Source organism: Misgurnus anguillicaudatus, chromosome 10, assembly GCF_027580225.2.
Source record: "Misgurnus anguillicaudatus chromosome 10, ASM2758022v2, whole genome shotgun sequence".
NCBI classification, from domain to species: Eukaryota; Metazoa; Chordata; class Actinopteri; order Cypriniformes; family Cobitidae; genus Misgurnus; species Misgurnus anguillicaudatus.
Genome location: NC_073346.2, coordinates 37,167,703 through 37,185,528, shown reverse-complemented (window position 1 = coordinate 37,185,528; position 17,826 = coordinate 37,167,703). Strand labels below are relative to the sequence as shown.

At 35.0% G+C, this 17,826-nt stretch overlaps 1 protein-coding gene across 6 annotated transcripts in view; it reads left to right on the top strand.

Annotated features, from left to right (window-relative positions):
* csmd3a (CUB and Sushi multiple domains 3a) overlaps window positions 1-17,826 on the top strand; it is a 489,960-nt gene that overhangs the window by 371,503 nt on the left and 100,631 nt on the right. For all 6 annotated transcript variants that reach the window (XM_055211335.2, XM_055211334.2, XM_055211332.2 and 3 more), the window contains 4 exons: window positions 1,607-1,780; window positions 5,362-5,535; window positions 8,000-8,173; window positions 12,811-12,996. In XM_055211335.2, coding sequence (XP_055067310.2) covers window positions 1,607-1,780; window positions 5,362-5,535; window positions 8,000-8,173; window positions 12,811-12,996 — 708 coding nt within the window. The remainder of the gene's footprint in view (window positions 1-1,606; window positions 1,781-5,361; window positions 5,536-7,999; window positions 8,174-12,810; window positions 12,997-17,826) is intronic.

Here is a 17,826-nt window from a genome sequence, read left to right as displayed (position 1 = left end):
AAGCATGTGGGGCAGATTGGACATTGTATCCCTGAGTTATAACAACTTCCTGTTTCATGGCGAAAATGCCTAACTTTGTCAGGCCGCCACGGACACACCCTCCAACGAAAAGTCAAGATCTCCGCAATTTAACATCACAAAGGCCTTTAGATGAGATTGACCAAATATGATGATGATCGGATTAAATCTCTAGGAGGAGTTCGTTAAAGTACGACGCTTGGCAATGTGAAAAAATGACAGAGAAAATTCAAAATGGCTGACTTCCTGTGGGGTTAAGAGCTTAGTTCCAAGAGACTTTTTTGTAGGTCTTGGGGTGATAGACGATCCTACCAAAATTCGTATCTGTATGTTTTTCGTAGCGGGGGGGCTGTTCTCTTGAAATTTTGCAGGTGGCGCTATCGAGCCATTTCAACACGCCCACTTCTGCCGCCTATACCACATGTAAATTTTCACCACTTCTGACGGGTGTGCAAAATTTCATGAGTTTTTGAGCATGTTTAGGCCTTCAAAAATGCGATTCATTTCGGAAAATAATAATAATAATAATAATAATAATAATAATAATAATAATAATAAACGAAGCAAAAACAATAGGGCTTTGCACCCACGGTGCAGGCCATTCTGGCCTGCTCCTCGGTGCTCGGGCCCTAATAATAAACGGAGCAAAAACAATAGGGTCCTCACACCCTGGTGTGCTCGGGCCCTAATAATAATAAACCGAGCAAAAACAATAGGGTCCTCGCACCCCGGTGTGCTCGGGCCCTAATAATAATAAACGAAGCAAAAACAATAGGGCTTTGCACCCACGGTGCAGGCCATTCTGGCCTGCTCCTCGGTGCTCGGGCCCTAATAACTCCTTGAAGAACAATAGGGTCCTCCTCACACCCCGGTGTGCTCGGGCCCTAAATATATTTTAAATAGATATATTTTAAAGCATTTATATTCATGTCACATTAGAAAAAAACTTTGTATGTTAAAAACCTGTAAACATAACAGGTTTGAAAAGATTAAAATTAAATATAATTTCAACTGCAAAAACGTATAATTTTATACATACTTATACATTTTATACTTAAAATATTTTATACAAACTTTTATATTTTGGACAGGAAAAATATATTTTGGACAGATGGGTTGTAATATTAAAAATGTATTTGTTGACCCTAAAATATATTTTGAAATATATGTTAACATGAAGGTTAAAACTAAATATATTTTGAAATTCAAAAATATATTAAATTAAGCTTTACTTTCTACAAAATGTATTTTGCATATATTTAAAATATTTTTTGTCTTGTTGGAATGTAGTTTTAAACTAGCTAAGGTAAAACATTACTGAGAAATGTACTTACGTTAGTAGCATTGCAATATGAAGTAGCTACTAGATAGTACATTTCAAAAGATTGTTGTGCCGATGTTAACTGAAAGAACTGCATCAAATGTTTTTACAGAGTTTAATGTCTCAGATATTTTTCTCATTTCTTTTTGTTATTCTTGTGTGTGTGTGTTTTCGTGCCGGCTCTCTGATTGGGCGTAAATCACAGCACATTTTGACTTTGAGGTGCGTGCCGATTCATTTCGCGCTCTCTATTGCCTCTTACCACAGTTATTTCGTGCGGAGAGCTGCCCACTCCTCCTAATGGAAAGAAAATTGGAACGCAGACGACCTTTGGATCCACCGCCATTTTCACCTGCAACTCCGGCTACATTTTGGTGGGCTCCACTGTACGGGAATGTCTGGCTTCGGGTCTTTGGAGCGGGACGGAAACGCACTGTCTGGGTAATGCAACAAACCTCTTGTCTTTGAGAACATCACCCCTGTTAGACATTACCATGAGCGTAACCTTTAACAGAGACGGGATCTTTGAACAAGGCCCTAAAAGAGTTCTGTGACATTTAATTATCTGCATTTCCATAGCAACAGTGCTTGTACTTCTCATGCTTTTATGCAGCTTGAGTATCATCACTTACACACAAATAAAGGCTCAGATTCAAAACATACTGAACTTCCTTTGTAGGCAGCGTAAGAAGCATCATACCGTATACTCTTAAAAAGAAAGCACGATGCAATAGAAGAACCATTTCCGATGCATGGTTCTTTAAAGAACCTTTAACTCTTTCACCGCCAGCATTTTTAAAAAGTGCCAGTCACTGCCAGCATAGCATTTTTTATGATTTTTACAAAAGTTTCATGCCTTTCAGAAATATTTCTTCCTTGAATAAAAAACATCTGCTCTCTTTTTATCACCCTTTCAAATATAGGTTTCTTCAAAAATAAAAAAATAAAAAACATGAGACAATTGGGTGATTCTCGCGAATGAGGTGTCATGAAACATTTTGATGAAAAAAAGGAAATGCAAAGTAATAGTATCAAAATAAGAAACATACAGTTACAAACATCTCTTCATGTACTATTTTGCTCATGATTTCAAATGACATTATACAAACCAATTTTGTTGTTTTTTCCACATTCAAGGGGAAAATTTTCATTACCGCAACGTGTCCATGACTGGATTTGGTTTCTTTGACATGAAATATTTATAATTAAAAAATCTAAACAATAAAAAGCTTCAGTGCATGTTTTATAAACATTTAAAGTAAAGAAACATGGTATTTGGTGATCATTGGTAAATGTAAAGACAATAATAAGGAATATAAATGTGTCCAAGACCAATTTTCTCATCCTCCGCAACAATTTTAAATCATTGTTTAAGCCTCAAGGAACTAACATTTAAAAAAAATTGTTGGAAGGGACATAATTGACTGTGACACTCAAGATGGCTACCAGGTAAGCAGTTCTTATTTTTTCTCTCCAGATTAAAGTTGAAATTTTGTTTGTCATATTACCTAGACAACTTTTTAGTTCTCATTACCGAAACATGAGCTTGTAAATGCATATATTTAATGTAATATCATGTTGCGGTCATGATAATTTTTGATAATGATAATCTAAAAAATTTAAATAATTCTATAGGAAATATTTTTTAAATCCTCTAAAAATAAAGGGTATAAAGATCAGACCTTAATCTTATATGTGAAAAAAATGGCTTTGAGGGCTTTTTAACTCATTCACCGCCATTGACGAGTTATCTCGTCAATTATGAGTAATAAATTAAATAACAAATATGCATTTCTGGATGAATTTCAAAGTGCAAGTAGTACCGCTTTTATCCACTAGATGGCACCAAACCGAATTTATCAAAAACTGAAGTTAAAAAGATTTAATGATTTATTTTAACTGCCTTTATGTTTGATAGTCATTCTGAATCTGATCTCTAACATAAATTCCTTTACAAAAACGCATTTTTTTAAGCTTTTTGCTCAAAATGTTGTATTTTTAAAGAGAAATATCCATATTTCAGTGGTTAAATTAAGTGGAAAAAGTAAATATATAATGAAACGTTTTTTCCCCATTTTGTTTGTTTGTTTGTTTGTTTATTGGGTGTTTGAAAGCAGAGGGTGTGTTCTTTAATTTGATATAATTTGTATGTTTATATATTTATAGAAGATAATTTTTCCTGCAAGGAATTTTGTAAAACTTTTGTTAAAATCAGAAAAATGCAGGTGGGCAACTTTTCTCAAAAAGGCTGGCGGTGAATGAGTTAAAAAATCTGATGCCGGACACCTTCTAAATCTGGATTTCGTGAGAATCATCCAATTGCATTTTTGTAAATGACATTTGTTAGAGATCAGAATCAGAGTTTTACTGTTTTTGAATGCATGAATGCTTTAGTGTTTTATAAGTTTGGTGACACACCACATAGCGGATAATAGCAGAGATATGGATTGCCATAAAAACTCATTCAGATGCAGATGCAGCGCAAGTCTTTTTCATAAAGAAATCATTCCCAGAATGCATTGTGACAAGCTCCGTAAAAAAGTTAAGACAAAACGAATGAAATGGTTTTGTAATTTGAATGAATTCTGTGCTTAAAAAAAGTAGCAGTAAAACTGAGTTTGCTTATCTCAATAAGCAAATTTGTTATGTGTTGTTTTGTTTATGAGAGTATAAAGACTGAATAATTAGCTTAGCACATGCTGAGCTGTCTGATGTGCTTTGTGTTTTAAGAGACCTATTAATGTGATTTGTAGAGCGCTCCAAATCGGTCACCTATGAGATATCATTTCAGTTCGGATACTACTTTAGATGCAAGCTGTATGTGTGGGCAGCAAGGCAGTTTACACTGCTGAAAATGAGTGTGCCTACAGTGGTTTGGCTGGTTTAAGATGCTCTAGCTGGAAAAATTCTCAAAACTAAAGTAAAACAATCAAAACCAGATAACCATCTCTGTCTGGTTTCAGCTGGTTTACGCAGGAGAGCTTCTGAAACTATACAGTTCTCCATCATCTTTCCCTGAGCTCAAATTGCGCAAGCATCCTTGTGTAATAAAATAATTTTGGATCTAAACTGGAAATGGAAAATGCAACAGGAAATGAAGTGGGTTTTCAGGAAAAGAAAGGCAGTATAGTAATGATTTGTGCATTTGTTGAGCGGGCGCCACGCTCCGTGAAGTGTGCAGACTTCTGTTGAGGTCCATCATCCATCAAAACGCAGGAAACAACTGGCAGCTTTTGATTTATCATCTTTCTTTGTCATTCATCACATCATCTCAGAGCAAAACAATATTGTGCATGCCTTCGTCCACAATGAGAACTTCAAGAACCCTTCTGCAGATCTTCATTGATGCTTCAATGCTGCCGTATATGTTGTGGATTGAACATTCATTTTAGATGCAGCATCATCATTATATCTACAAATCTATTTAATTTACACATGTCAGATGTGTTCACATGAAGGGGAAACGTGATGATATTAAAGATTTTATTTCACTTCACTTTTATGTAATATTTGTTTGTGTTGGTGTTTGTTGCTTGTCTGTGATGCATGTCATAAGCACCTTTGAAAATAGCTTAAAGCTGCAGTCCGTGTCTCAAAAGAAATTTAGTTAAAGGAACACGCTGACTTTTTTGGACTTTAGCTTATTCACCGTATCCCCCAGAGTTAGATAAATCCTTTCATACCTTTTTCATCTCTGTGCCTGCCATAACTCTGTCTGACGCACCCACGGCTAGCCTAGCTTAGCACAAAGACTGGAAGTAAATGGCTCCAGCTAGCATACTGCTACCAATAATAATGCCAACATTTTCCTATTTATAAGATTTCTAACCTCACCCATACTATAAAATAGCCAAGTTGAGGAAAATGGGACAATTTTAACCATAACCTAAAGGCAAACCCTACAGTACATTCTGATTGGTTTGATATGTTGATCCCAAAACACAGGTAGTCTGTTTTTGTATACTTTGGATAGTAATGTTGAGCTATTAAATGAAACATTCCCAATGATCTTCTTCCCTCAGCTGGTCACTGTGGCATTCCGGAGAGGATTGTGAACGGTCAGGTGATCGGTGAAAACTTCGGCTACAGGGACACGGTGGTTTATCAATGCAATCCGGGTTTCCGGCTCATCGGTTCATCCGTGCAAATATGCCAGCAGGATCACAACTGGTCCGGGCAGCTCCCGTCCTGCGTGTGTAAGTTCTTACTGTAATACAAGGATAAAAAGCATTGTGGGTTTGCATACAGGGGATTAGCTTGATTTGTAGTGTAAGCAAACCCCTGTTTAGCCAATAAAAGCACTTCTTACATTGGCAATGCAATATTTGATGATTGAAACCAGCAGCATCATCTGTTTTTGTTTGTATCTTTGGCTTTTGTTGTGGGTGCGTGCCACAATGGAAAGCTTCTTAGATATTTGCTTGCGAAGCAAAAGATCTTATTGTCTTGTTTATCTGTCTGCCAGTAAAAAGACACACTTTACTAAATTTGTGTTTCTCATCAATTTGAAAACCTTTCAGTTTAAAGGCTAATGCGTAAATGCTTTAAATTAGTTTAGGAGACATAAATAAATTGTGCCCACGAATAAATTTAATTACAAAACTACACTAGAGCTCCGAGCAAGAGTCCTACTGGAAACTTCTTTAATATTTTTTGAAAACATCCCTTGATGCAACTTTCTCCCATTGTACAAAGATGTAATTTTGATAAAGTCAGCATTTACAATAAAACTTCACTTAAATAAAACCAGTGTTTGAAATGGTGTACTTTACCACGATTCACAATGGAAACTTATCAACCATAATGATTTTGATTTATCTTCATAGATGGAGCTTGGGGGTGGGGTGGCAGGGCCCCCTTTTGGATAATGGAATTTAATAAAATACGTTATATTCCACAAAAAAAATTACATACTAATTAATACATATTTATTTAGGTTCTTATTAATTGTAAATACATCACTTTGCAAGATACTAATTGTTAATCTGTTAATAATATGTATATTTATCAAAACCAGCAATTGGCAATATAGTGTCAAAAGTTAAAGATAGCAGCTTTAATTGTTAATAGTTTTTAAATACTTGGTTTTTATTACTATATGTACCATATGTTTTTTATTATTTTTATTATTATTTAAAACTTATGTAAATGTATGTGAAGTAACCTGCAATTTTATGTTTCAAACTGAGATGGCGATATAGAGTCAAAAGTCAAATATAGCAGGTTTAATCGCTAATAGTTTTTAAATACTTGGTTTTTATTGTACTATATGTTTTTTATCATTTGTATTATTGTTTAAAAGTATGTTAAGTGACCTGCAATTTTATGTTTCAAACTGAGATGGCGATATAGAGTCAAAAGTTAAAGATAGCAGCTTTAATTGTTAATAGTTTTTAAATACATCGTTTTTATTGTACTATATGTTTTTTAGAATATTTATTATTTTTAAAGTCATGTAAAGGTATGTGAAGTGACCTGCAATTTTATGTTTCAAACTGAGATGGCGATATAGAGTCAAAAGTTACAGATAGAAGCTTTAATTGTTAATAATTTTTATTGTACTTCATAGGTTTTTTTTAATAATATTTATTATTTTTCAAAACTCATGTAAAGATACATGATGTAACCTGCAATTTTATGTTTCAATCTGAGGTGGCGATATAGAGTCAAAAGTTAAAGATAGCAGCTTTAATTGTTAATAGTTTTTAAATACATCATTTTTATTGTACTTTATAGTTTTTTATAGTAGTTATTATTTTTCAAAACTCATGTAAAGATATGTGAGGTAACCTGCAATTTTATGTTTCAAACTGAGATGGCGATATAGAGTCAAAAGTTAAAGATAGCAGCTTTAATTGTTAATAGTTTTTAAATACATCATTTTTATTGTACTTTATAGTTTTTTATAGTTATTATTTTTCAAAACTCATGTAAAGATATGTGAGGTAACCTGCAATTTTATGTTTCAAACTGAGATACAGATAGCATCTTTAATTGTTAACTCTTTCCCCGTCAGCGTTTTATAAAAAAATTTGCTAGCCAGCGCCAGCATTTTTCATGATTTTCACAAAAGTTTAATGCCTTCCAGAAAATGTTCTTCTTTAATATATAAACAAACAATATATCAAATGAAAGAACAGACCCTCTGCTTTTAAACAAAACAAAAAAAAAAACGTTTTTTCATCCTACCTTCATTAGTTCTCTTTTTATCACCTCTCAAATATGGGTGGGTTTCTTCAAAAACACCCAATTTTAAGCAAAAAGCTGAGATAATTCCATTTTTGTGAAGGACTTTTGATAGAGATCAGATGCAGAGCGATCTTTAAAACATACACGGAGTTCTTTCTCTTTCACGTGAGGCGTTACTTCCGGGTTGTATAAGTTGAGGAAGTGCGCCACCTGGTGGATAATAGTATATTATTGCGGAAAGCCTCGTCATTGGCAAGGAAGCGTTTTCTCTTAATTGACGATTTATCTCATCAATGGCGGCAAAAGAGTTCATTCTTTTTAAATACATTGTTTTTAATATACTACATAGTTTTTATAGTTATTATTTCAAAACTGTTGAAAATATTAATGATAAATAAGTTGACAGTAGACTGGTACTGTAAACATCACAACAGAAAACATCAACCGTGCTATTTGTCTCTCGGTTTTTAGCCATCAGTTGCGGTCATCCGGGCAGTCCTATCTACGGCCGTACCATTGGAGACGGCTTCAACCTCAATGACGTGGTGACTTTCTCCTGTAACAACGGCTACGTTCTTGAAGGTCCGTCTCAAGCGCAGTGCCAAGCCGATCGTCAGTGGAGCCAACAGCCACCCACATGTAGAGGTTTGAACCAAAATATTTTCTTTTCCCATTAGAGTAAAATTTAAGCACTGTGGCAGTGATGGAAATGACTTTCTTGCTGTGGCAGTTTAAAGAGAATGACCAATTTCAGCTCGGAGTCCTCTGGCCTTTCAGTTAACAGAAACTCATTCAGTTGTAATCTGAAGAGCAGCAGTTTAGACCTGCAAATCTGAAAATAAGATGTATATTTTGAATCTGGTCTCATCTTTGTTAGTGGTGGTGATTATGAGGGTCTCTGAGGATCATCTGTATGAAGTGATCAACAGTGACGTTCGGATAAAAGGCGACTGTATTCTTGTTTCTCTGTGCAGTAAAGCATTGCATCTCTCCGTATGGGCCAAGCAACTGTAGTTGTTTTTTAAATTATACATTCAATCTTTTGTGCAGCTTCAGTAATGTAATGACTTTATTATTGTCTATTGTTTGTATGGTTGTGTAAGCAGGTGGTAATCGGCTTAACAATCATTTTGTTCGGGTTTATTTTTTGAGCTTTGATGATGTGTTATTGTTATTATTATTAATGTGCACCTTTATTTCAATTTAAAAACAGACATGAAATATTGAGGTGAATGTAAAGGATGTGAGATAAAAGAGCGCGCGTGAAGTGATATGCACAGAGATTATTCAGCATGCATGTAAAGGAAATGTGTTGTTATACATGAAATATGTTCTGTAGGCTGTGTCGTGTTGTACAGCGTGTTTTTTTGCAGTACAGACAGAAAAATTGCCTTCTCACTGGATACTTGTGTGACACCTGGTAAAAGCAGAGTTACCTTGAAAATACCTTGAGATAGTAGCTAAATGTAATAGTCTATATATCTAAGAGCTTAAAGAAATATACTGCATGCAATATAAGCGTTCTGTCATCGCTTATTCACATTCATGTTATTCCAGACCCGTGTGACATTCTTTCTTCCATGAAAGACAAAAGATGTTAGAATGCTCTTTAGCGTACAGTGAAAGTGAATATTGATCAATCTATAAAAATGAAATAGAAAGCATGCATGAAAATTTAATGTGAGGTTGATTTGTACAGAAAGAAGTCACTGGCTGTGGCATGAATATTTAACAGATTTTACAAACATTCTCCTATTGTATTTCAAGGTTTCTGACAGAGTATGATCTCTTTAAACAGGGAAATTATTTTGAGGCTCTTCGTTCTCAACATAATTCTAAAGAGACACAAAGTGTTTAGAAATGCCAAAGATATTTACATCTTGGATGGAATTTTAAATATTTTTGTACTTTAATTATCAATGTACAGATAATACAGTACAGTTTCTCATAATGAATAGATGGACAGATGAACAGATGGATGGATGGAAGGATGGATGGATGGATGGATAGGATAGATGGACAGCTAGACAGATGAATAAATGTATTGGTGGAAGGATGGATAGTTTGATTGATTGATGAATAGAAGGATGGATAAATAGATGGATAGTTTGATTGATTGATTGATTGATTGATTGATTGATTGATAGATGGATAGTTTGATTTATAGATGGATAGATAGGATGGGTGGGTGGGTAAGTAGGTAGGTTTGTGGATGGATGGATGGATGGATAGGCAAATAGTTTGATGGATATAGATGATGAATGGATGGATGGGTGGATGGATGAATATTTTGATTGATTGATGAATAAAAGGATGGATTAATAGTTTGATGGATGGATAGTTTGATTGATTGATGGATGGATAGATAGAAAGTTTGATGGATGGATGGATATGCAGATTGATGGATAGTTTGATTGATTGAGGAATAAAAGGATGGATGAATAGTTTGATTGATTGAATGGATGGATAGATAGAACGTTTGACGGATAGATGGATGGGTAGGTGGGTAGATATATAGGTAACTGGATGGATGGATAGGCAGATGGATGGATAGTTTGATTGATTGATGAATAGAAGGATGGATGGATAGTTTGATTGATTGATGAATAGAAGCATGGATGGATAGTTTGATTGATTGGATGTATGGATAGATAGAACATTTGATGGATAGATGGATGGGTAGGTAGGTAGACGTATAGGTAAGTGGATGAATGGATAATTTGATGGACGGGGAGGTAGGTAGGAACAGATAGATGATGGATGAATGAATGGATGGATAGATAGGCAGATGGATGGATAGTTTGATTGATTGATGAATAGAAGAATGGATAGATAGTTTGATGGATTGATTGATGGAGGGATAGATAGTTTGATTGATTAATAAATAAAAGGATTGATAGATAGTTTGATGGATGGATAGTTTGATTTATTGATGGATGGATAGATAGAAAGTTTGATGGATGGATGGATATGCAGATTGATGGATAGTTTGATTGATTGATGAATAAAAGGATGGATGAATAGTTTGATGGATTGAATGAATGGATGGATAGATAGAATGTTTGATGGATAGATGGATGGGTAGGTAGGTAGATATATAGGTAACTGGATGGATGGATAATTTAGTGGATGGATGGATGGATGGGTAGGTAGGTATGGATTGATAAATGGATAGGAGAAAAGGATGGATGGATAGTTTGATTAATTGATTGATAGATGGATAGATAGACAGTTTGGTGGATAAATGGATGGATAGGCAGAATGATGGATAGTTTAATTGGTTAATGAATAGAAGGATGGATGGATAGTTTGATTAATTGATGGATGGATAGATAGAAAGAAAGTTTGCTGGATTAATGGATGGATGGATAGTTTGATTGATTGATGAATAGAAGCATGGATGGATAGTTTGATTGATTGGATGTATGGATAGATAGAGCATTTGATGTATAGATGGATGGGTAGGTAGGTAGACGTATAGGTAATTAGATGGATGGATGGATAATTTGATGGACAGGTAGGTAGGAACAGATAGATAGATGGATGGATGAATGGATGGATGGATAGGCAGATGGATGGATAGTTTGATTGATTATGGGATAGAAGAATGGATGGATAGTTTGATGGATGGATCGGAAAATGGATGGATAGTTTAATTTATTGATGGATAGAAGAATGGATAGATAGTTTGATGGATGGATCGGAAAATGGATAGATAGTTTGATTTATTGATGAATAGAAGAATTGATAGATAGTTTGATGGATGGATCGGTGGAGGGATAGATAGTTTGATTGATTAATGAATAGAAGGATGGATAGATAGTTTGATGGATGGATCGGCGGATTGATAGATAGTTTGATTGATTAATGAATAGAAGGATGGATCGATAATTTGATAGATGGGTGGATGGATGGGTAGGTAGGTATGGATTGATAGATAGGAGAAAAGTTTAGATAGATAGATAAATGGATGGATGGATGGATGGGTAGTATATAGTAGCAGATTGATTGATTGATTGATTGATTGATTAATTGATTAATTGATTGATTGATTGATTGATTGATTGATTGATTGATTGATTGATTGATTGATTAATTGGTGTATAGATAGAACATTTGATGGATGAATGGATAGGCAGATGGATGGATAGTTTGTTTGATTGACTGATGAATAGAAGGATGGATCGATAGTTTGATTGATTGATGGATGGGTGGATAGTTTGATTGATTGATGGATGGATGGATGGATAGATAGAAAGTTTGATGGATGGATCATGGATGCATGGATGGATGGGTAGGTGGATAGATATGTAGGTGGATGGATAAGTTTAGACAGACAGACAGACGGGTAGACGGATAGATAGATGGATGGATGGATGGATGGATGGATGAATAAATGAATATGCAGATGAATAGATAGTTTGATTAATTGTTGAATAGATGGATAGTTTGATTAATGGATAGTTTGATTGATTGATGAATGGATGTATAGATAGAAAGTTTGATGGATGGGTAGGTAGATAGATAGGTGGGTGAATGGATGGATACGTTTAGACAGACAGGCAGACAGATAGATAGATGAATAAATGTATATGCAGATGGATAGATAGTTTGATTAATTGTTGGATTAATAGTTTGATTAATGGATAGTTTGATTGATTCATGGATGGATGTAGAGTTAGAAATTTTGATGGATGTGTAGGTAGATAGATAGGTGGGTGAATGGATGGATACGTTTAGACAGACAGGCAGACAGATAGATGAATAAATGTATATGCAGATGGATAGATAGTTTGATTATTTGTTGGATTAATAGTTTGATTAATGGATAGTTTGATTGATTGATGGATGGATATGTGGATGGATGGATAGATAGGTAGGTAGGCAGGTAGATAGATGGGTAAGTGGATGGATGGATAATTTGATGTATGTATGGGTAGGTAGGTATGGATTAATGAATAGTTTGGCAGACAGATAGATAGGATGGATAGCTAGACAAATTTATAAATGCATAGGCAGATAGATGGATAGTTTGATTGATTGATTAATGAATAGCAGGATGGGTAGGTAAATGAATAGTTTGATTAATTTACAAATGAACAAAAGTACCTATAAAATATTATTGTCATTCATTATCATCACCAAACTGTGTTTTTATTTCCTTAATATTTAATCAAAACAAATAATTGCTAATTGTAATTAAATATACGGTTGAATAGTTTTGGCTTGCTAACCCAGTATTGAATGACTCTGTTTATTTTTGTCTCTTTGCTTTTCTACAGTCATTAACTGCACTGATCCTGGAATTCCAGCCAACTCCATCAGAAAGAGTAAAATTGAGTACGGCAACTTCACCTTTGGAACCGTGGTGTCCTATGATTGCAATCCCGGCTATTACCTTTTCGGGTCATCAGTTCTCACCTGCCAGCCGGTGGGTTACTGGGACAAGCCATTACCAGAGTGCCTGGGTACGTCCACCTACACTTTAACATTTCTTTTTATTTGTACACTTTATCGTGGGCAACCTTCGAACCTCGAGTGCAGAGTGCGTTCGGCTCGCAGAAGTCACACAATGAAGTTCTTCTGGTCCGTGTAAAGTCTTCGTAGTTACAGAGATCTGGCAGGAAATTAAAACACATTTCTGTGCTTGGAAAAACTGACTGGTGTTAAGGTCAAGAGAGAGTAATGCCAGGGATTGGCAGGTGGGTTCATTAACGAGACATGTTCATTTTCCTGTGAGATTGTAATTGCCTCGTGTTTCTCATTCTCTGTCCCTGTAATTGCTTCAAACCTGAGTTGACTGTTTCCTGTTGGTCTCGTTCATTTCTGCCGTGAGGGAAAAGGCAACGAACCCGCTGGCTGTTTATTACTCTTGTTTTTTTCAAGGTAATTCTTCACTTTACTTAGCCGATGGAGGCCACTTGCTGCTTTTAAACTGGGAATTTTAATAAGCGTCTCCGTTGTTCTCATCAGCCTTTGAGTCTGATGAATACTATTAAAGTAAACTATTAAACTGCCTCCGTGTAATTCAGGTGCATTTCCAATTCAAAAGAAAATAAACATCAAAAAGCGGACTTGCAAAGAGGCCTTGCTCAATTGTATGGAAGAGGTTGTGTGTGTCGCTTTAGTTGACATGAAAGATGATGTCGTGATCTTCGGGTTTAAGGCCCTGTATAATTACAGTACACCGTTGAGGGTCATGTAGTAGCACTGAGTGGTATGTCGTACATTTAGATTTATTTTGCAATTTAATGAAGCAATGTGCATACGTGATAATTGTGTTTTTATTTGGCCATTAAGTTTGCTAAAGAGTGCATCATTAGATTAGATTCACGGTTCTTCCTTGTCTCGTAACTCGTGAGTATGAGAGCACTCGGACAGTTTTAATAGAGATCACACTTACCACCTTCAGTGCTGTTTACTGCTGAAGTTTAAATCAGGCGGTGTTGGTTTTACTTTCAGTGAACAAACTTAATTTGTACCATTACTCAGGGAAGTCCATGTGGACCATTTTCATGTGTTAAACAAAAAGGCTTAAAGGTTATTATATGTGACCCTGGACTAGAGATGCACCGATATTACACAGACCCCCCACACATATATATTGATAGATGATTATTCAGACTGATATTTGCTGATAGTTTGATGGTTATATTAAAGGATTAGTCATTTTCTTTAAAAAAAAATTCAGATAATTTACTCACCACCATGTCGATGTCTTTCTTTGTTCAGTCGAGAAGAAATTATGTTTTTTGAGGAAAACATTCCAGGATTTTTCTCATTTTAATGGACCCCAACACTTAACAGTTTAAAGCAGTTTAAAATTACTCTAAACGATCCCAAACGAGGCATAACGATCTTATCTTGTCATTTTTGACAAGAAAATAAAAAATATGCACTATTAAACCACAACTTCTTGTCTTCCTCCGGTCCTGTGATGCTCCAGTGCGACCTCACGCAATACGTCATCACGTCAAGAGGTCACGGATGACGTATGCAAAACTACACCCCAGTGTTGACAAGTGTTGAGAAAGAGGACCATTCCAACGTTGTATGTCGAATGATACTAATTAATGTCTTTGTGTCAGTTTATTGTTTAAAATGGTCCGCAAATGTGCGTTTCAAATATGTAACACGTGACCTTTTGACTTTTGTCATTATGCAATTATGTGAGGTCGGGCTGGTTCGTCACACAGCCGGAGGAAGAAGAGAAGTTGTAGTTTAAAAGTGCATGTTTTATATTTTTCTTGTCAAAAATGACAATCGTTTCGCTAGATAAGATCGTTATGAGCCCTTTGAAACTGCAATTTTAAACTGAATTAAAACTGTTACGTGTTGGTGTCCATTAAAGTCCATTAAAATGAGAAAAATCCTGGATTGTTTTTCTCAAAAAACATAATTTCTTCTCGACTGAACAAAGAAAGACATCAACATTTTGGATGACATGGTGGTGAGTAAATTATCTGGATTTTTTTTTTAGGAAAAATGACTAATTTTCTGAATGTTATTGATTCATATAATGACCGCTAATATTAAACATTAAACTAGTGGTGTTTCTTTACATTTTCAATACACTGTTTTCTTTGATTTACAGGATATATCGGCCATGACTATCATCTGTTTTTATAGATAGTCGATAGTGTACAAAATTGCTTTTATCGACTATTAAAAGCGATTTTTGGCTGATATATCAGTGCATCTCTACCTTGGGCCATTTAAGTTGCATACTTGTAGCAATAAGTTGGTATATTTGTAGCAATAGCCAACAATACAATTTATGGGTCAAAATTATATATATATATATATATATATATATATATATATATATATATATATATATATATATATATATATATATATATATATATATATATATATATATATATATATATATATATATATATATATATATATATATATATATATGTAATTATAATTTCATATAATTTTTTTAAATCGTACATTTATTTTTGTGAGTGGATCCAATTGCTAAGGACTTCATTTTGACAACTTTAAAGATTCCAGATTTTCAAATAGTTTTATCTCGGCCAAATATTGTCCTATCCTAACAAACCATACATAAATGGCTTATTTATTCAACTGTTAGATTATGTATTAAAAAAAAAAGTACCCCTATGGTCACATCTGCATGAATGAATTGATTAATCAATCTTTTTTCTAACAGACTTTTACTATACACTAGGGCTGCACCATATTTTGTGGTAACTGTGGAAATTGCAATATTTTGTTTTCCCTCAATTTATATTGCAGCTGGATGGCTTTACTAAATAACTTAAAAGAATATTCCATTTTCTTAAAAGAAAAATCCAGATAATTTACTCACCACCAGGTCATCCAAAATGTTGATGTCTTTCTTTGTTCGGTCGAGAGGAAGTTATGTTTTTTGAGGAAAACATTGCAGGATTTTAATGGACTTTAATAGACACCAGCAATTGACACTTGACTCAGCACGTAGCAGTTTTTTTCGGCTGAGTTTCAAAGGACTATAAACAATCCCAAACGAGGCATAAGGGTCTTACCTAGCGAAACGATTGTCATTTTTGACAAGAAAAAAAAAAATGCTCTTTTAAACCACAACTTTTCATCTAGGTCCGGTCCAGCGCGACCTAACGTAAATGCGTAGTGATGTAGGGAGGTCACGTGTTACACATATAAAACGCACATTTGCGGACCACCTTAAACAATAAACTGACACAAAGACATTAATTAGTATCAGTTGACATACAACAATGTAGGAACGGTCCTCTTTCAAGACGCTTGTAAACACTAGGGCGGAGATTCGCGTTCGTCCTCTGTGACCTCTTGACGTCATGACGTACTGCATGGGGTCACGCTGGCGCATCACGACCAGATCTAGACAAGAAGTTGTGCTTTAAAAGTGTATATTTGTTATTTTTCTTTTCAAAAATGACAATCGTTTCGCTAGATAAGACCCTTATGCCTCATTTGGGATTGTTTATAGTCCTTTGAAGCTCCGTTGAAAAAAACTGTTAAGTGTTGAGTTAAGTATTAAATGTTGGGCTCTATTAAAGTCCATTAAAATGAGAAAAATCCTGCAATGTTTTCCTCAAAAAACATAATTTCTTCTCGACTGAACAAAGAAAGACATCAACATTTTGGATGACATGGTGGCGAGTAAATTATCTGGATTTTTCTTTTTAGAAAATGGAATATTCCTTTAAAGGTGCCAAAGAATGCATTAAAATGTTATGTTAAATTGTTTTCTGATATATACATAGAAGGTATGTGGCTTTATTATTATCCAGAGATATTTTTACATGTCCATTTCCAACCCTAAGATTTGCAGTTAGAATGAAATGGTCTATAATTACCTTATTTGAAAGAGTCATGAATAATAATTTTGAGCTCTACTCTGATTGGCTGTTTTTCAGTGTCGTTCAGTACCTCTGTGTGTGTATAAACAGACCTTATGTTTGAGCCGGTATCAGACAAAGATATTGATTTTAAGAAACAATCAGTTATTTGGAGATTGTTTATGGATGTTTCCGAGTGGTACGTTTGTAAAGTCGGTAAAGTCAATAGTAGAACTTCAGCCTAAATGCTAGCATATAGCGCTAACTTAGCAGTCACAACTTTGTTTTTAGCATTTTAACAACCTTGTACTTAATTTAATATTGGGGGCGTGCATCTCGGCTGTAACGTCACTGTTTGTGTTGAGAATAGGGATGTTAACAATGAATCGATCTTCAAAAACTTAACGATTGTCGAAAAAGCAAGCACGTTTGTGTGGCGCCTTCGCAAAGCACATACACAGCTGGTGAAAAAATTAAACAAGCGCGAAGTTGTAAAACTAGCCATGATCACAAAGATGCTCGATGCCAAGCACACACCTGGGCTTTTTAACCTCATTCGAGACGAGGCTGGCTGCTAACACAACGAAATGGCATTCGCAGTGGATCTGAGAGGGTCCGATGCCAAAAATGCAAACACTGAAAGCAAACACCCTCTTCAGGGATACAAGATTAGCATAGCAATGCTGCTAACAATGCTATACAAAGGGAAGGAGACCAGAAGCCGTTTATAATAAACAGATTAAAATGTAAAACTTAAATTCTGGCAAGAAACTAAAATGTAAACTGTAAATGACTGTTGTTACACTCTGAACGCCCGCAACATATATCATTGATCATCATTATTGACTGGCTGAGGCGCTACACGCTAAACACTGTTGTTGCGGGTTTTCTAATGGAAGGTTGAAGTCTTCATAATATAAGCATATTTGCTCAAAGTACGCTGCAGGTCTAAGGGTGTTTTCA